Source organism: Armigeres subalbatus, chromosome 2 (genome assembly GCF_024139115.2).
Source record: "Armigeres subalbatus isolate Guangzhou_Male chromosome 2, GZ_Asu_2, whole genome shotgun sequence".
Classification (NCBI taxonomy): domain Eukaryota; kingdom Metazoa; phylum Arthropoda; class Insecta; order Diptera; family Culicidae; genus Armigeres; species Armigeres subalbatus.
Window position 1 is genome coordinate 156,842,727 of NC_085140.1, and position 26,446 is coordinate 156,869,172.

Below are 26,446 nucleotides of genomic sequence, written 5' to 3' on the forward strand. Positions count from 1 at the left end.
GATTTTGGCCAAAACTTCGAAACCTCTAGTCCGATCTGTCCAATTTTCAATACGAAACAATGGGACATGATTCTTCGTTGAATGAAACTTGTTGCGAGTAAATCAGCTAAGAGTAAGTGTCTAAAAAGTAATTGAGATTTTTTGTTGTAAAAAAATATATTTTGGCCATAACTCCGAAGCCCATAGTCCGATTCGGCCAATTTTCAATACGAAACAATGGGACAAGATTTCGCGTCGAATGCAACTTGTTGCGAGTAAATCGTTTAAGCATAAGTGCCTAAAAAATGAGTGAGAATTTTGTACGTGTTTCTCATGTGAAAAAGTGGATTTTGGCCATAACTTCGAAACCCATAGTCCGATCTGTCCAATTTTCAATACGAAACAATGGGACATGATTCTGCATTGAATGAATTTTGTTGCGAGTAAATCAGCTAAGAGTAAGTGTCTAAAAAGTGAGTGAGAATTTTTGTTGTAAAAAAATATATTTTGGCCATAACTCCGAAGCCCATAGTCCGATTCGGCAAATTTTCAATACGAAACAATGGGACAAGATTCCGCGTCGAATGCAACTTGTTGCGAGCAAATCGGTTAACGATAAGTGCCTGAAAAATGAGTGAGATTATTTTGCGCACACACATACACACATACACACACGTACACACAGACATCACATCAATTCGTCGAGCTGAGTCGATCGGTATATAACACTATGGGTCTCCGGGACTCCTATCAAAAGTTCGTTTTTGGAGCGAACATATTGCCTTTACGTATACTTTGTATACGAGAAAGGCAAAAAGACACGCATTCAGCTAGGGACTAAAGAGAGGTGTCACAACAGAGGACGTAGCAATAGACGAACGTCAAAGACGAAACACAGAGTGCACTATGAAAAACGCATAATGCGAATCCATTAAGGTAACATACACAAAGCACATTGTGAAAAACGCATAATGCGAATCCATATAGGTGACAATTTGTTGAAAAAAAAAACTAAGTAAAAAAAAACATTTTCATAACCCCACCCTTATTCAACCTCAAGTTGAGATTAAACAAGAGTAGCTGAAGCCAAACATCAAAGACGAAACACAGATTACTCTTTGAAAAACGCATAATACGAATCCATATAGGTGACAAACACAAAGTACATTGTAAAAAAATGCAAAATGCGAATCCATATAGGTGAAAGTTTGTTGAAAAACTAAGTAAAACACATATTCATAACCCCACACTCACGATGAGATTGAACAAGAGTAGCCAAAGCCAAACGTCAAGGACGAGACACAGAGTACACTGTGAAAAACGCATAATGCGAATTCATATAGGTAACATACACAAAACACATTGTAAAAACGCATAATGCGAATCCATATAGGTGACAATTTGTTGAAAACTAATTAAAACACATATTCATAACCCTACTCTTATTTAACCTCACGATGAGGTTGAATAAGAGTAGCCGATTATCTCGGAGAAGTAAAAAGTCAACTACGCCATAGCTCCGGTTAGCGCAGCGAGGGCTAAAATACTGTGAAGGGGGCCCTGGTGCTTCACAGGCTCCGTTTGCGGTTAGGTTCTTATTAGACCCCCCTAACCATTCATTCGTAGGCACGGTAAGCATAAAGCCGCATCACACCGAAAATTAGGGGTCACCTGTATGGTGGACTTTTACCACTGGAACAGGCAATCCGTAATGTTATTCTTAGCCAGATAACCAGCTGCCGACACCACACGGCTATCTAGGCTGTTCGTGGAGAGAAGTTGACATTGACTTTACGTCAACTCTCAATGTGGCCGAACAGCCAGATTGGATTTGGATTTGATTTGGATTGGATTTGGATTGGATTTGGATTGGAGTTGGATTGGATTTGGATTGGATTTGGATTGGATTTGGATTGGATTTGGATTGGATTTGGATTGGATTTGGATTGGATTTGGATTGGATTTGGATTGGATTTGGATTGGATTTGGATTTGGATTGGATTGGATTGGATTTGGATTGGATTTGGATTGGATTTGGATTGGATTTGGATTGGTTTGGATGTGGTTTGGATTGGTTTGGATTGGTTTGGATTGGATTTGGATTGGATTTGGATTGGATTTGGATTGGATTTGGATTGGATTTGGATTGGATTTGGATTGGATTTGGAATGGATTGGGTTTGGATTGAAATTGAGTTAGAATTGGATTTTGAATGGATCAACAGCAGTGGTGGAAAAGAGTGTAATTGGGCCTAACAAAAATGCCACGCTCGCGCGAACCAACTGCCTGCATTTTTCTGGCGCTTGCTTTGTTCGCGAGTACCGGCAGAGCAAAGACAAAAAGCAGGGCAGTATTTTGTTCGGGAGTAAAAATCACGGTCATGAGTATTTGTGATTACTTCGAATACAATGGATAAATTTCACTTAAGATGAACATAATAACAATAAACAAATGTGTTCTTGCTCGAACATCCGTAAGAAACATGTTCCGAAGTTGTTTTATGACTTTTTGCAAATTATCCCGAATGACTCGCGTTCGTTTTTCTGTTTTCTCTGCGAGTAGTAGCTAGGCAAGAAAAAGGTAAAACAAGTGTTCGCGAGTAATTTGCATCGCCTACTTGTCATTTTGTGAGTAAGGTTCACAAATTTCCACCACTGATCAACAGTACATAACAATAAAGTCAATCTTTGTTTCTTATATGCCTGCAGAATAGAGAAGGAGAAGAATGTAGTAGATAAGATCAGGTCTATGAAATATCGGAAATAAAATCATCACTTGTGTTATTAGCAATCATTCAATTTCGAATTAGAATATACCTCTTTGTAGTGTATTTCTTTCAAGCGTGTAGCACGCTACCTTAGACTTCAAGATATTTTGATTCTAGCCTTCATGGAAACAGTTCGGAATAGAGATGAGTGACTTTTAGCGCGTTTTGCACTTTCTTGAGGTTTTTTAACAACAACAACATATTTGCAACCACTTCTAGACGACAATACTAACATTCATATACAAAATTTGACTAATCTTTTACCATTCTCTACAAGGTGATTTATAAAAAAGGCCCCGGAAAAATTGGCCAATGTGTGCTGAGCATTTTTTCTGACCCAAAATAGAAGCTAAATATTTTCTAAATTTGACGTTAAATATGTATTCAGAAAAATTACATCACGTTATTTAAATGGCTCTTATCTATAGAGTGCATCGAAATTTTCATGACACATTGCATGTATTTCAATTTTCCGACTATTTTTAGTGTGCTTATAATTTCTGGAACAGTCTATAGCTGCAAAGTTCGATTGAACTGCAGCCCAAGAAAGTTTCTCCAAAATGCGGAGCAGCCTCCACACGTTGGAACGCTTTCACTTTGGAACGCTTTGAAAACGCGCAATTAATAACTGTGGAAGTGTTTAATGAACACTAACTTGCGAAACCGAAATGACCCAGCGAGGAATGTAATGTCGACGTAGAAGAAGTAGATGCTCTGGTGACGGTTGTCAATATGCAGGGACGATAACATTCATCATCATAATTTCAATTTCATTTTTCGTGCTTCCAGGTAAACCATATAGCAAATTGGCTCTTGGAGCCACGTGCCTAACATCTACTTTTATTCGATAACTCACACATCAAATGCCGTTGTTTCCATCTATGGATATAAACGTTTTTGGCTCCTCGTGCCTACATAATGCATGTACCAACAATATTATTCGAGGTTTGATACCTTTTGCGTTCCCGTCAAACAGCTATTTATTTTTGTTGCCTTAGACAGAGACGCATTGGGCGATTCCGCCCAAGTATCCAATTCGTCAGTCTATCGAACCAGATACTTCTGCCAATTATGAGGAAATATATTTGAATCTTGAATCTCATATCATGATATCAAGGGTCGATTTCTTCACCTCTACTCTACTCTCGGTCTCTCGGTCTAAAGTATAATAAGTAGCAAACTTTTCCCATTTTTCATAAAACTCCTTCCTCTAAAATATTTACTCTTTTCAATTCTGATTGCAGTTAGAACACCTGTTTTAACTATAAATTACACAATATAGAATTAAGAAACGCCCTATTCTATGGCAGAAATACTTTCATAGACTAATGTTGAAGAGTTGCGAGTGGAGTGGATGTTTGGTAAACGGAGACGATCAACTTCTTCGCTGGAGGCTGCAAAAGTGTTTACTGTCGTCGTTTCTTAAGCATATTAAATTTCCTCCGAAAAGAAGAAAATAGAAAAGCGAAATAGGTATAGAGGATGCACGTTCAGGGCGAAAATATCTTTATTCGGCCTTCGTCATGTCTGTGGCAGCAACCCAAACGGTGGCAGGACGTAGGAATAGCTTGAGAAAAAACGACGCAGACCCAGTACACAATTTCCCAGTTACCACAAAACGGTGGTGAAATTGGACCACAGCGGGTCCCACGACAGGCAACGGAAAATGCCAATTTCGCAGATATCCTTCCGCCCTGTCTTTGTGTTTTGTTTCACGCTCTGTTGCTTTCATTTCGTAGAAGTTTCCGTGTTATAATTTGTTTGTACAAGTATGCTTTTTCATTTTTTAACTTCCGATTCATTCAAAAGATTCAGAGCACGCTGATAGTGCTTGTCCATAGGCTGTTGAGTTGACAACAATTCTCTTAAATTATATCATTGAATTAAGAACTTGAATTGGTCAGCATAATAAATATCACTAATTTCTTTTTATTTGGAAGTACAAATCAAGTACTGGGTTTTGAAGAAAAAATTTGAATTTTAAATTTCCGGCTGATATACTTCTCATACCTGATGTACCTGAGTTCATTCCAGACTTTAGTTCAACAAGTTGCTCCTAAACAAACTTCATGAATATTGAATCAGCATCCTCTTCTGCGTGGAAGGAAAACATTTCATTAAATAAATTACTCACCTTCCCATCGGTCTTTCGGTATCCCTCGTGGATCTTCCACACTAGTTCCGGGCCGGCACAGGCGATCTGTTTCCCAATCTCAAAGTACTGGGTGATGGGGTTGGTGTCGTAGGGGTTCGGCGGAGGGGCGCTGGTGCTGCTGCTTTTGAACTTGGAAAACATGGTCGCGGCCGGCATAACATTTAATTGGAAAAGCGGAATGTTGAAAGGCCTTCGGGGGGATCCGTTCGCCAGGGAAGAAGCTTTCCGAAGACGGAAAAGTGCTCGGAAAATAGACGACAGAGACCGGGTCCACCACGTAGGACAGAGACGATGTGGGTGTCCCGGCGAGCGATGGGTTTTATCTCGGCGCGTATCACGTCACTCACTGCGGTCACAAAAATCTGTCACGATCAACTTCTAATCACTTGCGAACAATCCCTCCTACGCTTGGCTCTAGAGATTTACACTTGTCAAAGTGAGAGTACATTCAGTAATTGCGTAAGCACATTTTTACTATTCTTAAGCCTAAGCTTCAATGCCACAATGTTTAATCCTTCTCGTATAGTTTTCCCTAAAAATATGAAATATTTAGAAATACACAGCAGATGCAGTTTATGCATCAAATTTAGCAAAAAATTCTGGTGGAAAAACAATCCTAGAAGATTTGCTCAGAATAATTCAGAAGAATTAGCTGGATTGATTTGAAACAATATTCTAAGTTAATTCTCAAAAATTACACGTCAAAAACTCAGAAAAAAATCTCAGATGAATTTGGTAGAAACATGCGGAGAAATTCAGAGCAATTTGCTCAGAAGAGTTTTCTGGGGAATTTGAAATAACTTTCTAGGAAATTAAAGTTATAAACTTATAAAAATATCAATATTATGGTAGTGATTATAAGTGCTGCTACAAAACAATTCATTCTGAAGTTGAATTGATTCCAATCCAGAGACCACCTGGAGATTTTGGTGAAATTTTCACGACTTGTCAGACCATAGAGTATAACTTGCTAGTCACGTGATAAACGGAGGCACCAAAGGTAACTTTTTTTGCATTATAGTGGAAGTGTTCAACAGTGGCGAATATTAAATTGAAAGGCGACTACATACATCACACTTGTGGTGTACGATACCAAAAAGAGAGAGATTAATGATTTGCAGTCTTTAGTCCATAATTTGTTAACAATCAAATTGTTGTAAACATTCGATTACCCTTGAAAATTTTCAAATATTAGATAAACAGTACTGATTTTGCCTTCGGAATTTTGGTTTTGAAATGTGTTACGTTGTTCATCACTTGTTGTGGCGAGAAGCTATTAGAGCACTTATGTTTACGGGAATGTTCACAGCTTTCAAACACTCCCTTCCACAAACACCCTTTTCTTTCCCTGAAGACGTCATGTTATTTATGTCTGTGCTTCCCTGGTAAAAATAATAACAATCAATCAACATCCCCCTCAATATGCTTACGTAATTATTGAACGACCCCGGTTGCACAAAGCCACCCAAAAAATATCCGTTGATGAGCAAGCCGTACGCTCTACACTAGCAGCTTTCCCTTGTCGAGCATCAATTTCCCGACCGGTCACCCCACAGCACCGCACTTTCCACACCGAGCAGCACTGCGACACTGCGAGCACCCACTTCAAAGACAAACACTCTGTTTTGATACAATTATCGAACGGGACCGAAATTCACTGGTTGCCCATCAAAAGTGCACGACGTAAATTCGATTTGCTCCCCGCGTCGTCGTCGGTCGTGGCAAAAACTTTCTCTTGACGGTTCGATGACGGGAGTTGGATTGAGCATCGACCTTCTGCTCGATTTCGCTTCACTCTAATTAATGGCGTATTTTTTTTTTTGTTTGCTCGGTTGTTCAAGGCTCGACTTTCGGATATAAAATCCGCACTTTGGGATGCCCCTCAGACGCCAGTCCAGCAATCCACTGTACGCGGTTAATTAATACTTTGCGTTGGTTTTTGTATTTTTTTACAGCTTCCAGGAATTTTCTCGATTTGTCCAGAGGGAACTCTTTTTTGTGTTCCGTTGTTTTTCCCCAGTAGACGTAACCGTGACGGCACTGTTGGGTTTGATAAAATATTAAATTTCCAAGAATCAGTCAACCGGGTATGGCTTTCTGTCGAACAAAAAATACACTTCACTTTTTTTTATTTTCAATGCATTACTCTGTTCCTGATGGAATGAAATCCAATTATAACTAAGCTGCGCTGAACTCAGGTTTAAAACAGATGATCTGAAAAAGACAAATGGAAAAAAGAAAATTATTACAAACAAGAGGTAGAAATATCGTTTGGGCGAAGGGAGGAGCAACAAATGTCTTTTAACGATTATCATGGGTATTTTTACTTTATGCAACAGTTAAACAACATGACTAACTGATGCCATCATAAAAATATTGAAAATCCCAATCATATTGATAATATTCACATTTTAAGTGGTGACCTTCTGTTGCCGAAAAGCTAGCAGCAAGCAACTAGCAGATGGGAACAACGCAACACTCGTCGGCGACTCAGCTTTCTCGGATGGACAGTGCGTGGTGGCGCGTAGGGGAATTGTGGGTAAAACCGACACTGCGGGTAAGAGCGACACCACTTCAAATCTCTGATTTCAAGTGATTATCGGACAGAATTTTAACACACTTTGAATAAACGTTTGTTTTCTTGTATTTCTAGTAATTTTGTATCTGGCGGAGACGTTTTATTTATTTATCATCAAACTGAGGCCGGAGTGGCCTGTGCTGCACATAAAAGACTTATCCATTCAGCTCAGTCCATGGCTGCACTTCGCCAACCACGCAGTCTGCGGAGGGTCCGCAAGTCGTCCTCCACCTGATCGACCCACCTTGCCTGCTGAGCACCTCGCCTTCTTGTTCCCGTCGGATCGTTTTCGAGAACCATTTCCACCGGATTACTGTCCGACACTATGGCTACGTGCCTTGCCCACCGCAGTCTTCCGATTTTCGTGGTGGGAACGATGGATGGTTCTCCCAACAGCTGATGCAACTCGTGGTTCATTCGCCTCCTCCACGTATCGTCCGCCATTTGCACCCCACCATAGATGCTACGCAGCACTTTCCTTTCGAAAACTCCCAGTGCGCATTGGTCCTCCACGAGCATCGTCCAGGTCTCGTGTCCGTAGAGAACTACCGGTCTAATAAGCGTTTTGTAGATAGTCAGTTTGGTACGGCGGCGAACTCTATTCGATCGGAGCGTCTTGCGGAGTCCAAAGTACGTACGATTTCCAGCCACTATGCGTCTCCGAATTTCTCTGCTGGTATCGTTATCGGCGGTCACCAGTGAGCCCAAGTACACGAATTCTTCAACCACCTCGATTTCGTCACCATCGATAGAAACTCGTGGCGGGTGGCTCACATTGACCTCTCTTGAGCCTCTTCCTATCATGTACTTCGTCTTCGACGTGTTGATGACTAGTCCAATCCGTTTAGCTTCGCTTTTCAGTCTGATGTAGGCTTCCTCCATCCTCTCAAAGTTACGTGCCATGATATCAATGTCGTCGGCGAAACCAAACAACTGGACGGACTTCGTGAAAATCGTACCACTCGTGTCAATCCCTGCCCTTCGTATTACTCCCTCCAAAGCGATGTTGAATAGCAGACACGAAAGACCATCACCTTGCCGTAACCCTCTGCGGGTTTCGAAGGGACTCGAGAATGCCCCTGAAGCCCGAACTACGCACATCACCCGATCCATCGTCGCCTTGATCAACCGTATCAGTTTATCCGGAAATCCGTTTTCGTGCATTAGCTGCCATAGCTGGTCCCGATCGATTGTATCATATGCCGCTTTGAAGGCGATGAATAGATGATGTGTGGGCACGTTGTATTCGCAGCATTTCTGCAATACCTGACGTATGGCGAACACCTGGTCTGTGGTAGAGCGTTCACCCATAAATCCCGCCTGGTACTGCTCCACGAGCTCTCTTGCAATTGGTGTTAGTCGGCGGCATAAAATTTGGGAGAGTACCTTGTAGGCGGCGTTCAGCAATGTGATTGCGCGGTAGTTGCTACATTCCAGCTTATCGCCCTTTTTGTAGATGGGACACACCACACCTTCCATCCACTCCTGCGGCAGAACCTCATCCTCCCAAACCTTGGTAATCACCCAGTGCAGCGCTTTAGCCAGTGCTTCACCACCGTGTTTAAACAGCTCTCCTGGTAGTTGGTCAACTCCAGGGGCGTTGTTGTTTTTCAGCCGGCCGATCTCCTCCTGGATTTCCTGGATATTCGGAGCCGGAAGTCGCATGTCCTGCGCGCGTGCTCCTATGTTCATCACCATAACGCTACCGTTGTCTGCCATATCGCCATTCAGGTGCTCTTCGTAGTGCTGCTGCCACCTTTGGATCACCTCACGCTCGTTCGTAAGAAGGTTCCCGTTCTGGCGGAGACGTGTAAGAGTCATAATAAACAGACAATTAGCATTGATCACCATCAAGGAGATGAGTTATGTAAAATTTTAACATCGGTTTATAAGCTTTTTCGACAATAATTTGTTGATTTTCAGTATTTAATCCATCTCTGATCCTCAATTGAACATCATTTTGTGTATGTTGTGGAAAAATAGTTAACTTTTCTAATTATGAACATCCAATGTATCTCATCATTATTATGTTATCAGTTGGGGTTATATGAACATCTCCGGAAACCAATCTTAAAGACATGATAAGAGCATCATTGAAATGGCCGAATTAAAAAATGTCGTAGAATTCGTTGTGTGAACAATTAATGATGATATCAAAGTGGAAGTTAAATAAAATAACTGAAAAATCCTATATATCCTATTCCATACACTTTTTTTGTACTGACCCACAAGGGCCAAAATGCAACTTTTCAATACTAAAATCAGAAATTTGTGTTAATACTTTTTTAAATAACACTATGGGTCTCCCCATCGGCAGAAAAAAAAAATTAAAAGACATTTTTAAACATTCCAAACATTTTTCCAAAAATAAACAAAATATATTATGTACCTAAATAATGTAAAATTTCCATAGCCTTAAGAGAAAATTCTATAAAATAAAAAGAAATTAGCAATTTTAAACGAATTATTTGCATTTATAAAAGAAGAACTGTCCATAAAAGAAAACTAAATTTTGCAAATGAACATTGCAAAAATACAAAATTTCGGAAAATTTTTCATACTATTTGTGTGACGACTATTTTTTAAGAATTTGAGTAATAAACGGCTTCTTAGTCTTCAATTTAGTGAAACGAGTATGTTATTGGGGGCAGCAGGGACTATGTCCAAGAGTTTGGCAGTGGGCCCTGTTAAACCTCTACAAAAAGCTGCATGAATCCGCAAGTAGGCTTCGCCAAAGCGACCGTGTGCCGCTCAAAGCGCACAAGCCCCAGTCCTGGTGTTAGGTGGGACGCTAAGCAGCCCTGATACGACGGCCCTCCGAAGAGACAGGAGGTTTGCGCAGGCCTAATAAGCCGCCTTTAAAAACAACCATTACGAACGACATAGACTCGATACAATCGACAACGACCTAGGCGACGAATAAAGGATCACGGTTGGAAGCTTGGAACATGGAACTGCAAGGCGTTAGGTTTCACAGGTTGCGACAGGATAATCTACGATGAATTAAATTCCCTGCAACTGTGACGTCGCAGCGCTGCAGGAAATCTGCTGGACAGGACAGAAAGTGTGGAAAAGCGGGCATCGAGCGGCCACCTTCTACCAAAGCTGTGGCACCACCAACGAGCTGGGAACCGGCTTCATAGTGCTGGGAAAGATGCGCCAAACGCGTGATTTGGTGGCAGCCAATCAACGCAAGGATGTGCAAGCTGGGGATTAAAGGCCGTTTCTTCTAATATAGCATCATCAACGTGCACTGCCCACACGAAGGGAGATCCGACGACGAGAAAGAAGCAATCTATGTACAGCTGGAGCAGACATACGATGGATGCCCACTGCGGGACGTCAAAATCGTCATCGGTGACATGATCGCTCAGGTAGGAAGGGAGGTATTGGCCGGTCATCGGGCCGGATAGTCTGCATACCGTATCGAACGACAACGGCCAACGATGCATAAACTTTGCAGCCTCCCGCGGAATGGTAGTCCGAAGCACTTTCTTCTCCCGCAAGAATATCCACAACGCCACATTGAAATCACCTAATCAAGTAACGGAAAACCAAATCGACCACGTTCTAATCGACGGTAAATTCTCTCCGACATCACGAACGTACGCACTTACCGCAGTGCGAATATTGAATCCGACCACTACCTCGTTGCAGTATGTCTGCGCTCAAAACTCTCGACGGTGTACAACACGCGTCGGAGTCGTCCGCCGCGGCTAAACATAGGGCGGCTACAAGACGGTAGACTAGCCCCCCGAGCAGCACAAGTCAGGCAAATCTGGTTGCAGCAACTTAATTGCGACTAAATCTGGTCACATGTGAGTTGCAGTAACCTATGTGGGATATGTGTGCTGCTAGGGCCAATACTACGCGCAGCAGCTGGAAGTGGCACTCCCAACGGAAGAGCAGCTAGGCGCAGGATCTCTTGAAGATGGCTGGAGAGATATTCGATCCGCCATTGGAAGCACCGCAACCGCTGCACTAGGCACGGTGGATTGTATGACATTTGCCAGAATAAATTTGCCGGAATGTTTTTTGCCAGAAACCCACTTGCCAGAATGGACCATATGCCAGAAAGCTAGACCATTTGCCAGACAGAATAGACCATTTGCCAGAATGTAATTTGTCAGAATGTATCATTCCCCAGAAATAGTAAAACTGGAAATTAAAATTATTATTGATGGCTAAAGAATAGAAAAAAAATATATAAAGAAGGTAATTTTGCATTATTTGGTGGATTTGGCATTATTTAATAATGAAGGGATTTGCGGTACTACTAATTTTCATAAAAGGTATTATTCAACATATTAGACAATTTTCAGAAAGATGGATACTATATATAAAAAAACAAATTTGTCTAATACTAAACAAACTGTTTACGAATGGATATCATATTTCTTCGTCTCATTCTAGACGCAAATTTCATTTCAAAATTAAATCATATCTACAATTGGATAATATCATTTTAAGTCATACTAGACGCCTTTTGCTTTCATTGAAGAAGTTATATCTACAAGTCTAGGCAAAATGTCTATTTCTAAAGAAGGAATTATATCCACAATTGACATATTCAAACACGGACACGGGCAACCACCTACGCTTAAAGAAGGGATAACATCTTCTTCTTTATTGGCATTACATCCCCACTGGGACATAGCCGCCTCGCTGCTTAGTGTTCATTCAGTAATTCCAGGTTTCAAAGTCAAGTTACCATTTTTGCATTCGTATATAATGAGGCTAACACGATGATACTTTTATGCCCAGGGAAGTCCAGACAATTTCCAAACCAAAAATTGCCTAGACCGGCACCGGGAATCGAACCCAGTCACCCTCAGCATTGCTTCATTTCTGACAAATACCTATTTTCAAAGAAGGGATCACATCCACTTTTGCTTTAATTTGGACAAGCGCCTACTTTTAAAGAAGGAATCGCATCCACCATTGCTTCATTTGAGGCAAACGCCTATTTTTAAAGAAGGGATCACATCCACCATTGCCTTAATCCGAGCAAGCACCTTCTTTTAAAGAATGAATTACTTGCAAAATTACCCTTATTCGGAAAAGCGCCTTCTTTTACACCCACCATTGTCTTAAGCCGGGCAAACACCTATTTGAAAGAAAGGATCACAGCCGCCATGTTGCCTTAATCCAGGCAAGCTGCTATACTCGGCTTATGTATGCATACGTCTTATGTACAGATTAGGTATTTTCAATTCTATTATCGACCGGTGCGGTGTTTTAGTCCTCAGTAGAAAACAACTATACAACAACAACAAAGCAAAATTATAAAAAATGTCCGTTATGCCAAATGACCCTCTCTTTTAAAGCTGTTCATAGTTATGCCTAAAGTTCATGTCGTTGAGAATTATTGCGCATACTGGGCAAACGCGTGCATGGCAAATAGGTGACACCGCACGAGGGCCAACGAGGCACGATACAAACGGGCGCGGAACAGACAAAACTCGATTTTCCGGAGGAAAAAGCGCAAGCAGGAAGATCGAGACCGTGAAGAGACGGAGGAACTGTACCGCGCTAATAACGCACGAAAGTTCTATGAGAAGTTGAACCGTTCACGTGAGGGCCACGTGCCACAGGCCGATATGTGCAAGGACATAAACGGGAACCTTCTTACAAACGAGAGTGAGATGATCCAAAGGTAGCGGCAGCACTACGAAGAGCACCTGAATAGCAATATGGCAGACAACGGTGGCGGTATAGTAGTGAACCTAGGAGCACGCGCGCAGGATATGCGACTTCCGGCTCCGAATCTCCAGGAAATCCAGGAGGAGATCGACCGGCTGAAAAACAACAAAGCCCCTGGAGTTGACCAACTACCAGGAGAGCTGTTTAAACACGGTGGTGAGGCACTGACTAGAGCGCTGCACTGGGTGATTACCAAGGTTTGGGAGGATGAGGTTCTGCCGCAGGAGTGGATGGAAGGTGTCGTGTGTCCCATCTACAAAAAGGGCGATAAGCTGGATTGTAGCAACTACCGCGCAATCACATTGCTGAACGCCGCCTACAAAGTACTCTCCCAAATTTTATGCCGCCGACTAACACCAATTGCAAGAGAGTTCGTGGGGCAGTACCCGGCGGGATTTATGGGTGAACGCTCCACCACAGACCAGGTGTTCGCCATACGTCAGGTATTGCAGAAATGCCGCGAATACAACGTGCCCACACATCATCTATTTATCGACTTCAAAGTCGCATATGATATAATCGGTCGGGACCAGCTATGGCAGCTAATGCACGAAAACGGATTTCCGGATAAACTGATACGGTTGATCAAGGCGACGATGGATCGGGTGATGTGCGTAGTTCGAGTTTCAGGGGCATTCTCGAGTCCCTTCGAAACGCTTAGAGGGTTTCGACAGGGTGATGGTTTTTCGTGTCTGCTATTCAACATCGCTCTGGAGGGAGTAATACGAAGGGCAAGGATTGACACGAGTGGTACGATTTTCACGAAGTCCGTCCAGTTATTTGGTTTCGCCGACGACATTGATATCATGGCACGTAACTTTGAGAGGATGGAGGAAGCCTACATCAGACTGAAAAGCGAAGCTAAACGGATTGGACTCATCAACACGTCGAAGACGAAGTACATGATAGGAAGAGGCTCAAGAGAGGTCAATGTAAGCCACCCATCACGAGTTTCTATCGGTGGTGACGAAATCGAGGTGGTTGAAGAATTCGTGTACTTGGGCTCACTAGTGACCGCCGATAACGATACTAGCAGAGAAATTCGAAGACGCATAGTGGCTGGAAATCGTACGTACTTTGGACTCCGCAAGACGCTCCGATCGAATAGAGTCCGCCGCCGTAGCAAACTGACTATCTACAAAACGCTCATTAGACCGGTAGTCCTCTACGGACACGACCCCTGGACGACGCTCGTGGAGGACCAACACGCACTTGGAGTTTTCGAAAGGAAAGTGCTGCGCTCCATCTATGGTAGCGTGCAGATGGTGGACGGTACGTGGAGGAGGCGAATGAACCACGAGTTGCATGAGCTGCTGAGAGAATCATCCATCGTTCTCACCGCGAAAATCGGAAGACTGCGGTGGGCCGGGCACGTAGTCAGAATGTCGGACAGTAATCCGGTGAGAATGGTTCTCGACAACGATCCACAGCGGGCAAGGTGGATCGATCAGGTGGAGGACGATTTGCGGACCCTCCGCAGACTGCGTGGTTGGCGAAGTGCAGCCATGGACCGAGCTGAATGGAGAAGACTTTTATATACGAGTGACCAATCAAAAAAAGATTTTTTGATAGGTGTTCCGGAGATTCATAGTGTTATATATCAATCGACTCAGTTCGACGAACTGAGGTGATGTCTGTATGTGTGTGTATGTGTATAAATTTTGTAGACACACTTTTGGAATTTAGCATTATCCGAACTACTTGCAGGTCACAGATTCCATGCGACGGGGAATTCTGTCCCATTGTTTGCTGCTGTTGTGGCTAGATCGGCCTATGAATGCGTGTGCACACCACGGAGATCTGGCAAGAAGAGGCTGAAACATGGCTCCCTGCTCACCGATTGACAAGCTATTAGTTTTTGGAGTTTCAATTAAAAATTTCGTTTGATTTCGTTAAAGGCTAATTGATTATGCTGAATTAAATATTGCGAAATGGAACGAAATGACAAAATTGACAAATGACACAAAAATGATTTCATGCGTAACGTACTTTATGTCTTTCCTAGAGCAATGAACACGGTGCTAACCAAAATTATAGATAAAAACGAATAATTCATTCCATTATTTTTCAATGAAGCTTGTATTCTAAAATACAGAAATATGGATAATTTATATAAAAAAATAACCATGTGATGCACAAATGCATTAAGACCTGGAAAACTGAATTGCTCAACTGTGGTGTGGCCTTTCCCTATCAAAACGATAATGTTGTGTGACCTATGATTGTTCGGAAACCGTACCTTTTTTCTTCTTCAACCTTATAACCATGCCGTCGGTTCTGTTATTAATTATTCAATACAATCTGTTTCAAATGTTTCCATGAAGTTCATGGGTATAAGTTTCAATTCAATGAGACTGTTTGACAAATGATTTTGTAATAATGTTTATTGACCCGGTTATTATGCTGACTGGTACATACACACAGGAAACACCGCAACCAAATTTCAACAAACAGTCAAGTGCACTGTACACAAAATCAAACGTTGATAATATCACAAATTGCCACTTTTCACATACGGTACATATACGCCTGCGAAAACGAAATCCCACGATTGTGTAGGAGGGCGGAGTGGATCCTCACGCAGCAAAACGTGACACCCGATTTCCATTTCCTGGCTGACTCTCCAGGGTGGCAGTCAACAATAAAGGCAACCTTAACCATGGGAAGCGTACTTATTTGCACCTCCGAGCAGAGGGCTTCTCTGAATTGGATCGAGACCTATGAACGTGACGAACAGCAGGCCATTTACACATTCACTTCTCAAACCAAATGATCACAGTGCCAATGCACTACGGAATGAAAATATTGAAACGTTACTAATAACTACCCTCTGTTTCGAAAATGTTTCTTTACATATTTCATCGAATACCTAGTGTTTGTTACGGTACAATGGTTCTAGAATAAGTGTATGATTTGGTGCACCATTTGAAATTCTTGGAAAAGTCATACAAACTTATATACTATCTCTTTCAAATTCAAGAATGTTAAGCTCCTTATAATCTTTAACCAAGAGAAATGTCAGAAATATTTTAATCGTATTTGTGTTCAAGACTTGCCCACAGTACAGTGCAAAACCTCTGACTCCAGCAGCACCACTGAGCCGCTGAAAATAGTCCTCATTGTAGAAGACGAAGGAAGGAATGAATTATTCATATTTAACTTCCCACGGATTTCGTTTGTTGTTTGTCATTCGTGATAGACGTACTCATATAAAGTAGAATTCAGGCCCACAATATGTCTAAGTATATTCTTGCTCAAACCAAATTTTATCAATAGTCGGAATTGGATTTAAGAATACTTGGAAATGCAAACATTTCTGGGAACTTTTTTCGAAAGGGCCTAATTGATTCTGATCTTGATTTTTGGAATGGCGATTGTGCTCTTATTCAAACTATTTTGGTCGCTTAATGCTCCTAACAGAAATAATAGATTGTGATCTTTCTTGTAACGTCAGTTGAACAAATATGCTGAATAGAGAGAGTATGAGTCGCTTCAAATTTCAAGATCAAATACATTTAGGCCTAATGAATCGACTGCTTTGAGCGTGTTTGCAGCGGCACACTAGGAGTTAACTTCCTGAAATCAGTATGGCGAAAGGCATCTAAGGTTCGATTTCTCAAAATTAAGCACTTTAATCGAAAAAATATTTGGTAGGCGTAGTAGCGGACACCATCCCTCATAACCGATACCAAATAGTTTTTCATGAAAAGTTCCTAATTTTGAGAAAATCAGCGTTAGATGTCTTTCGCCATACAAATTTCTGGCGGTTAACTCTTGCTGGCTATTTTGTGCATATACTATAGCGCCTGGATGTGGCTGCGGCGAGTAGAAAATCAGGCACTGCCAATAATTCATTGAAAAACGTTTTTTTATTGTCTTTATTAGGGAGACTTTCAGCCCGAGGCTGGCTCGTCTCCGGATTAAAAAAAGTTCTTGGATTTACATGATTTCGTACCACATCAATGTCTATATAAAAACCTTGGCTTATGCATGAATATACAAATATTCAATACAAAAAATAAACATCGTTCCAATGATGTCTACTTGAGGTAGCAAGAAAAATATTGATTTATTGGGGATGTTGGCCAAGAGCAAGAAATAATTTAGGATAATAGGGTATCTGTTCCATTATTAATAACATGCTCCTAAAAGAATAACATTCGCAAAACAGGCAATTTAGGCTCAATTTGTGTCATGATTTGTTGTTATCACAAAAATCACAAATGATCTGGGATGAGTTGAGCTATCTTGCCGAAAAGCAACTCATTTGAATAAATTTACGCATTATTCAATAATTTCAAATATGCCTTATTGCCCTCCCTACGACGTTAAAAAATATTATTTTTATCGTATCGAACCATCCTGCCAATTATTACAATTCCCCGTAATAAAGTTCACCGCCGTTTAATCCCTTCTGCCTGATTAATTTCACCTGACCTTCATCAGCTCTAATTATAATTATCTACCGCTGCTGTATATTGTCAAGGGCCCACGGGCGCCAGTGAATCATCATCGAGCACATTCTGAGAAATAATAAAACTTCCCACCATGGCTAATTATATTTATCATGGTTTTAGCAGCAGAGGTGTTTAAATTTCATTACCTGTTCGGGTTCCTTCTCGTTCTCTTACTGCAGTCCAAAACCGCTCGATACACCCAACTGATACACCATTGAGTGTCCACACCGCTTCCCGATTTTTCAATTAAATATATATGGGCTCGCTGAGTTGCAATTCGGCGTATGAAGCGTCAGAGTATGTTCATTTTTTACGTCACAGTTTGTTTCGTTATTTACTGATGCAGCTTTGAAAAAAACAACAGTGCTTGGTTAGTTTTGGTCAGACCTAATGGAAGATAATAGAACTAGGGTAAATGATGTATTTTGGAAATCTGAATATATTTTGTACTTGTACTAAACTAAAACTAAACTAAAACTAAACTAAAACTAAACTAAAACTAAACTAAAACTAAACTAAAACTAAACTAAAACTAAACTAAAACTAAACTAAAACTAAACTAAAACTAAACTAAACCTAAACTAAAACTAAACTAAAACTAAACTAAAACTAAACTAAAACTAAACTAAAACTAAACTAAAACCTAAACTAACCAAACTAAAAACTAAACCAAAAAACTAAACCAAAACTAAACTAAAACCAAACTAAAAAACTAAACTAAAACTAAACTAAAACTAAACCAAAACTAAACCAAGAAACTAAACAAAACTAAACTAAAAACCAAAACTAAAACCAAACTAAACCTAAACTAAAGAAACCAACCAAACTAAAACCAGAACTAAAACCAAGCTAAACTAAAAATGAAACTAAAACCAAGCCAAACTAGCTAAAACCAAACCAAAACTAGGCTGAGAAAACCAAACTGAAACTAAAACCAAACCAAACCTGAGGCACCAAGACCAAACTAAACCAAAACTGAAACCAAACTGAAACTGAAACCAAAACTAGCTAAAACTAAAACCAAACCAAAACCAAGACCAAACTGAGCTAACTACTAAACCAAAACTGAAACTAAGAAGCTGAAACCAAAATTAAAGCTAAAGGCAAACCAAAAAACTAAACCAAAAACCCTAAAAGCTAAGAAAACTAAACTAAAACTAAACCAAAAACTAAACTAAAACTAAACCAAAACTAAACCAAAGCTAAAACTAAACTAAAACTAGCTAAAAACAAAACTAAAACTAAAGCTAAAACTCAAAGCCAAAACCAAACTAAAACCAAACTAAAACTAAACTAAAAAACTAACCAAACTAGCTAAACTAAACTAGCTAAAACTAAACCTAAAACTAAACCTAAAAACTAGCTAAAACTAAACTAAAACCAAAACCAAAACCAAGCTAAAAAACTTAAACTAAAAGACTAAACTAAAACTAAACCAAAAACTGCAAAGCTAAAAATCAAACCAAAACTAAACTAAAACTAAACAAAAACCAAAAAACTAAAACTAAACTAAAACTAAACTAAACCTAAACTAAAACTAAACTAAAAACTAAACCTAAACTAAACTAAAACTAAACTAAAACTAAACTAAAACTAAACCAAAACTAACCAAAACCAAACTAAACTAACCAAAACTAAACCAAACTAAACCAAAACCAAACTAAACTAAAACTAAACTAAAACTAAACTAAAACTAAACTAAAACTAAACTAAAACTAAACTAAAACTAAACTAAAACTATCTAAAAAATTGCACAAAGAATCAACTGGATGGGATTGTTCAAACATTCTTAGTGGGCAAGTTTCAGTGATTGTGACCATATGACGTTTATATGTCGACAACGTCCTTGCTGTCAATTTGAAAGATGGAAAAAATATTAGTATGTGGTTTATGCTGGTTTACCTTTGTAGCTCCTCAAAAACCACAGGAAGTAACATAAGTTTGCTGGCAGGCATCGATTGATCTGGATTCACTCTGATAAGTGATGCGACCGTGTCAGTTTTTATTTCTCTTCACAACGGTTCTAACGAACTCTCCAATGCATGAATGATCGTCTTGTCGGTGCATGTAGTTGGGTTGCTTATGGGTTTAACCCATAATATCTAGGGGCATGTATGGGCTTGATGGGTTAACGTCGGTGTGGTACAGAACGTAGCTGACCTGGTAGACTTATTGATCTGAACTTCAAAACCATTTGGAGAAATTTGATCTTATTCAAGAATATTGGTTGTATAACGCAATCTGGAATAGTTTTGAACACATTTATGTAGAAGCCGGTTCAATATAATTTGAGAAATAGCTGAAATATTAATAATATAGTCTGTTTTAACGCTGTATTGTTTTGTTTTCTAATAGAGTAGACCCTTCCGAAGACATCTAGGGCAGCAGTTCTCAACCTGGGGTACATGTACCCTTGGGAGAACCTTCGCCGAGCTCAGGGGGTACCTCGAACGAAATGCTTAATGGCGGATGAATTACAATTTTAATCAAAAACTTATTGATAAAGTTTTGATAATTTTGTATTTTTTTTATTTCAAAACTTTGTCTTTGATTTGGTCGTATATGAGTTACAGAAACTCGTGTATGACAAGTGTGCTACTCGGGATCATTTAAAAAGCTCGGAAGCCTCCTTTCAAGAGGCTCGGAAGCCTCCTTTCAAGAGGCTCGGAAGCCTCCTTTCAAGAGGCTCGGAAGCCTCCTTTCAAGAGGCTCGGAAGCCTCCTTTCAAGAGGCTCGGAAGCCTCCTTTCAAGAGGCTCAGGCCTCCTTTCAAGAGGCTCAGAAGCCTCCCTTTCAAGAGGCTCAGAGCCTCCTTTCAAGAGGCTCAGAAGCCTCCTTTCAAGAGGCTCAGAAGCCTCCTTTCAAGAGGCTCAGAAGCCTCCTTTCAAGAGAGCTCAGAGCCTCCTTTCAAGAGGCTCAGAAGCCTCCTTTCAAGAGGCTCAGAAGCCTCCTTTCAAGAGGCTCAGAAGCCTCCTTTCAAGAGGCTCAGAGCCTCCTTTCAAGAGGCTCCAGGCCTCCTTTCAAGAGCTCAGGCCTCCTTTCAAGAGGCTCAGGCCTCCTTTCAAGAGGCTCGAAGCCTCCTTTCAAGAGGCTCAGGCCTCCTTTCAAGAAGCTCAGAAGCCTCCTTTCAAGAGGCTCCAGGAAGCCTCCTTTCTAGAGGCTCAAGCCTCCTTTCAAGAGGCTCAGGCCTCCTTTCAAGAGGCTCAGAAGCCTCTTCAAGAGGCTCAGGAAGCCTCCTTTCAAGAGGCTCAGGAAGCCTCCTTTCAAGAGGCTCAAGCCTCCTTTCAAGAGGCTCAGAAGCCTCCTTTCAAGAGGCTCAGAAGCCTCCTTTCAAGAGGCTCAGAGCCTCCTTTCAAGAGGCTCAAGCCTCCTTTCAAGAGGCTCAGAGCCTCCTTTCAAGAGGCTCAAGCCTCCTTTCAAGAGGCTCAAGCCTCCTTTCAAGAGGCTCCAAGCCTCCTTTCAAGAGGCTCAGAAGCCTCCTTTCAAGAGGCTCAAGCCTCCTTTCCAAGAGGCTCAGAGCCTCCTTTCAAAGAAACTCAAGCCTCCTTTCAAGAGGCTCAGGAAGCCTCCTTTCAAGAGGCTCAGAGCCTCCTTTCAAGAGGCTCAGAAGCCTCCTTTCAAGAGGCTCAGAGCCTCCTTTCAAGAGCTCAGAGCCTCCTTTCAAGAGGCTCAGAAGCTCCCTTTCAAGAGGCTCGGAAGCCTTCTTTCAAGAGGCTCGGAAGCCTCCTTTCAAGAGGCTCGGAAGCCTCCTTTCAAGAGGCTCGGAAGCCTCCTTTCTGGAGGCTCGGAAGCCTCCTTTCTAGACGCTCGGAAGCCCTTGATGGGGTTTATAAGCTTTCGTTCGAGAGGCTCGGAACCCTCTCTTCAAGGGGCTCGGAATTATTTTTGAAGAGACTTGGAAGCATACTTTCAAGCTGCTCAAAGACTTCCTTTCAAGATGCTCGGACGCCTCTTTTTAAGTGGCTTGAAAGCCACCTTTCAAGAGACTCGGAAGCGTATCTTCGAGAGGCTTGGAAGGTTCTCTCAGAAGAGGCACGGAATCCTACTTTCAAGAGGCTCGGAAGCCTCCTTTCAATATGCTCGGAAGCCTTCAATAGTCAAAACAGTCCCTACAGTCAGTCCCTCGATGTAATAACTTAATTTTAATTGGAAAGCTTCAATATAAATAAGCTACGATTATTTTCATTTACAGCAAAAAAATCATAGGGGGTACCTCAAATAATGCAAAAGTTCAAAGGGGTACCTCTCAAGAAAAAGGTTGAGAGCCGCTGATCTAGGGTGTTCAATAAAATAATGTAACATTTTCTAATGGCATGGTAGTGAACTATGCTGAAATTGATTGAAAAAAAAACCTAATATTACTTGCATTAAGGATCTGGCTTTCTCAGTCTATGGGTTGATCAAAACGGCTATATTTTGAATCGCCCGACGTTTCGGCAGGATGTATTCTGCCTTTTTCAAGGAAAAGTTACTAAAAAATAACACATTGCACAATTAGTTAACTTAACACATAACAATTATTGAACGTAAACCTACTCAGTCAAACTAATTTTACTATTTTGTGATTCGCAGCGTCCTGACTTACAGGACTCCAGTTAAAAACTGAACACCCCTAGTAACATTTAGGTTTTCTGCTGGTAAACTGAACTGAAACTGAACTGAAACTGAACTGAAACTGAACTGAAACTGAACTGAAACTAAACTAAAACTAAACTAAAACTAAACTAAAACTAAACTAAAACTAAACTAAAACTAAACTAAAACTAAACTAAAACTAAACTAAAACTAAACTAAAACTAAACTAAACATAAACTAAAACTAAACTAAAACTAAACTAAAAACCAAACTAAAACCAAACTAAAACTAAACCAAAACTAAACCAAAACTAAACTAAAACCAAACTAAAACGAAACTAAAACTAAACTAAAACTAAACTAAAACTGAGCTAAAACTAAAACCAAAGCTGAACTAAACCAAAACTGAACCAAAACCAAACCAAACTAAACAAAAACCAAACTGAAACCAAACCAAAACTGAGCTAAAACTAAACTAAAACTAAACTAAAACTAAACCAAAACAAAGCTAAAACCAAACCAAAACTGAGCTAAACTAAACTGAGCTGAAACCAAAGCTGAAACCAAACTGAGCTAAAAACTAAAACCAAACTAAACCAAAGCTAAACCAAAACTAAACTAAAACTAAACCAAAACTGAGCTAAACCAAACCTAAACCAAACCAAACTGAAACCAAACTAAAACCAAACCAAACTAAATTAAAACCAAACCAAAACCAAACTAAACCAAACCAAAACTAAACTAAAACCAAACTAAAACTAAGCTAACCAAAAAACTAAACCAAAACCAAACTAAAACTAAACTAAAAACTAAACTAAACTAAACTAAACCAAAACTAAACTAAAACTAAGCTAAAACTAAGCTAAAACTAAGCTAAAACTAAACCAAAACTAAACTAAAACTAAACCAAAACCAAACTAAAACTAAACTAAAACTAAACTAAAAACTAAGCTAAAAGCTGAACCAAAACTAAACCTAAAACCAAACTAAAACTAAACTAAACTAAACTAAACTAAACTAAACTAAACTAAACTAAACTAAACTATAAACTAAACTAAACTAAACTAAACTAAACTAAACTAAACTAAAACTAAACTAAAACTAAACTAAAACTAAACTAAAACTAAACTAAAACTAAACTAAAACTAAACTAAAACTAAACTAAAACTAAACTAAAACTAAACTAAAACTAAACTAAAACTAAACTAAAACTAAACTAAAACTAAACTAAAACTATCTAAAAAATTGCACAAAGAATCAACTGGATGGGATTGTTCAAACATTCTTAGTGGGCAAGTTTCAGTGATTGTGACCATATGACGTTTATATGGTCAATAATGATGTCGACAACGTCCTTGCTGTCAATTTGAAAGATGGAAAAAATATTAGTATGTGGTTTATGCTGGTTTACCTTTGTAGCTCCACAAAAACCACAGGAAGTAACATAAGTTTGCTGGCAGGCATCGATTGATCTGGATTCACTCTGATAAGTGATGCGACCGTGTCAGTTTTTATTTCTCTTCACAACGGTTCTAACGAACTCTCCAATGAATGAATGATCGTCTTGTCGGCGCATGTAGTTGGGTTGCTTATGGGTTAACCCATAATCTCTAGGGGCATGTATGGGCTTGATGGGTTAACGTCGGTGTGGTACAGAACGTAGCTGACCTGGTAGACTTATTGATCTGAACTTCAGAACCATTTGGAGAAATTTGATCTTCTTCAAGAATATTGGTTGTATAACGCAATCTGGAATAGTTTTGAACACATTTATGTAGAAGCCGGTTCAAGATAATTTGAGAAATAGCTGAAATATTAATAATATAGTCTGTTTTAACGCTGTATTGTTTTGTTTTCCAATAGAGTAGACCCTTCCGAAGACATCTAGGGCAGCGGTTCTCAACCTGGGGTACATGTACCCTTGGGAGAACCTTCGCCGAGCCCAGGGGGTACCTCGAACGAAATGCTTAATGGCGGATGAATTACAATTTTAATCAAAAACTTATTGATAAAGTTTTGATAATTTTGTATTTTTTTTATTTCAAAACTTTGTCTTTGATTTGGTCGTATATGAGTTACAAAAACTCGTGTATGACAAGTGTTCTACTCGCGATCATTTGAAAAGCTCGAAAGCCTCCTTTCAAGATGCTCGGAAGCCTCCTTTCAAGAGGCTCGGAAGCCTCCTTTCAAGAAGCTCGGAAGCCTCCATTTAAGAGGCTCGGAAGCCTCCTTTCAAGAGGCTCGGAAGCCTCCTTTCAAGAGGCTCGGAAGCCTCCTTTCAAGAGGCTCGGAAGCCTCCTTTCAAGAGGCTCAGAAGATTCCTTTCAAGAGGCTCGGAAGCCTCCTTTCAAGAGGCTCAGAGCCTCCTTTCAAGAGGCTCAGAAGCCTCCTTTCAAGAAGGCTCAGAAGCCTCCCCTTCAAGAGGCTCAAGAGCCTCCTTTCAGAGGCTCAGAAGCCTCCTTTCAAGAGGCTCAGAAGCCTCCTTTCAAGAGGCTCAAGCCTCCTTTCAAGAGGCTCAGGCCTCCTTTCAAGAGGCTCAGAAGCCTCCTTTCAAGAGGCTCCAGAGCCTCCTTTCAAGAGGCTCAGAAGCCTCCTTTCAAGAGGCTCAGAGCCTCCTTTCAAGAGGCTCAGCCTCCTTTCAAGAGGCTCCAGGCCTCCTTTCAAGAGGCTCAAGCCTCCTTTCAAGAGGCCTCAGAAGCCTCCTTTCAAGAGCTCAAGCCTCCTTTCAAGAAGCCTCCTTTCAGAGGCTCCAGAGCCTCCTTTCAAGAGGCTCAGGCCTCCTTTCAAGAGGCTCAGGCCTCCTTTCAAGAGGCTCGAGGCCTCCTTTCAAGAGGCTCAGAAGCCTCCTTTCAAGAGGCCTCAGAGCCTCCTTTCAAGAGGCTCAGGAAGCCTCCTTTCAAGAGGCTCCAGAAGCCTCCTTTCAAAGAGGCTCAGAAGCCTCCTTTCCAAGAGGCTCAGAGCCTCCTTTCAAGAAGCTAGGAAGCCTCCTTTCAAGAGGCTCCAGAAGCCTCCTTTCAAGAGGCTCAGAAGCCTCCTTTCAAGAGGCTCGAAGCCTCCTTTCAAGAGGCTCAGAGCCTCCATGTAAGAGGCTCAGAAGCCTCCTTTCAAGAGGCTCAGGCCTCCCTTTCAAGAGGCTCGGAGCCTCCTTTCAAGAGGCTCCAGGCCTCCCTTTCAAGAGGCTCGGAAGCCTCCTTTCAAGGCTCTCAGAAGCCTCCTTTCAAGAGGCTCAGAAGCCTCCTTTCAGAGCTCAGAGCCTCCTTCAAGAGGCTCAGAAGCCTCCTTTCAAGAGGCTCGGAGCCTCCTTTCAAGAGGCTCAGAAGCCTCCTTTCAAGAGGCTCGGAAGCCTCCTTTCAAGAGGCTCAAAGCCTCCTTTCAAGAGGCTCAGGAAGCCTCTCCTTTCAGAGAGCTCAAGCCTCCTTTCAAGAGGCTCAAAGCCTCCTTTCAAAGAGGCTCCAGAGCCTCCTTTCAAGAGGCTCAGGCCTCCTTTCAAGAGGCTCAGAAGCCTCCTTTCAAGAGGCTCAGGAAGCCTCCCTTTCAAGAGCTCAGAAGCCTCCTTTCAAGAGGCCAGAAGCCTCCTTTCAAGAGGCTCCAGAGCCTCCTTTCAAGAGGCTCAGGCCTCTCAGAGGCTCAGAAGCCTCCTTTCAAGAAGGCTCAAGCCTCCTTTCAAGAGGCTCAGAAGCCTCCCTTTCAAGAGGCCTGAAGCCTCCTCAAGAGGCTCAGAAGCCTCCTTTCAAGAGGCTCAAAGCCTCCTTTCAAGAGGCTCAGAGCCTCCTTTCAAGAGGCTCGAAGCCTCCTTTCAAGAGGCTCGGAAGCCTCCTTTCAAGAAGCCTCCTTTCAAGAGGCTCGGAAGCCTCCTTTCAAGAGGCTCGGAAGCCTCCTTTCAAGAGGCTCGGAAGCCTCCTTTCAAGAGGCTCCGAAGCCTCCTTTCAAGAGGCTCGGAAGCCTCCTCCTTGATGGGGTTTAGAAGCTTTCGTTCGAGAGGCTCGGAACCCTCTCTTCAAGGGGCTCGGAATTATTTTTAAAGAGGCTTGGAAGCATACTTTCAAGCAGCTCAGGATGCCTATTTTTAAGTGGCTTGAAACCTTTCAAGAGCTTGGAAGGTTCTCTCAGAAGAAGCACGGAATCCTACTTTCAAGAGGCTCGGAAGCCTTCAATAGTCAAAACAGTCCCTACAGTCAGTCCTTCGATGTAATAACTTAATTTTAATTGGAAAGCTTCAATATAAATAAGTTAC

General features: G+C 41.2%; 1 protein-coding gene across 1 annotated transcript in view; it reads right to left on the reverse strand.

The window, feature by feature from the left end:
• Positions 1–26,446, reverse strand: part of LOC134215353 (SCY1-like protein 2) — a 330,601-nt gene that overhangs the window by 226,454 nt on the left and 77,701 nt on the right. Inside the window, exons 2-3 of the mRNA XM_062694565.1 lie at positions 6,332–7,115; positions 4,881–5,315 (exon numbers count right to left, since the gene is read on the reverse strand). Of these exons, the coding sequence (XP_062550549.1) occupies positions 4,881–5,057 (177 nt within the window). The 5' untranslated portion in view covers positions 5,058–5,315; positions 6,332–7,115. The remainder of the gene's footprint in view (positions 1–4,880; positions 5,316–6,331; positions 7,116–26,446) is intronic.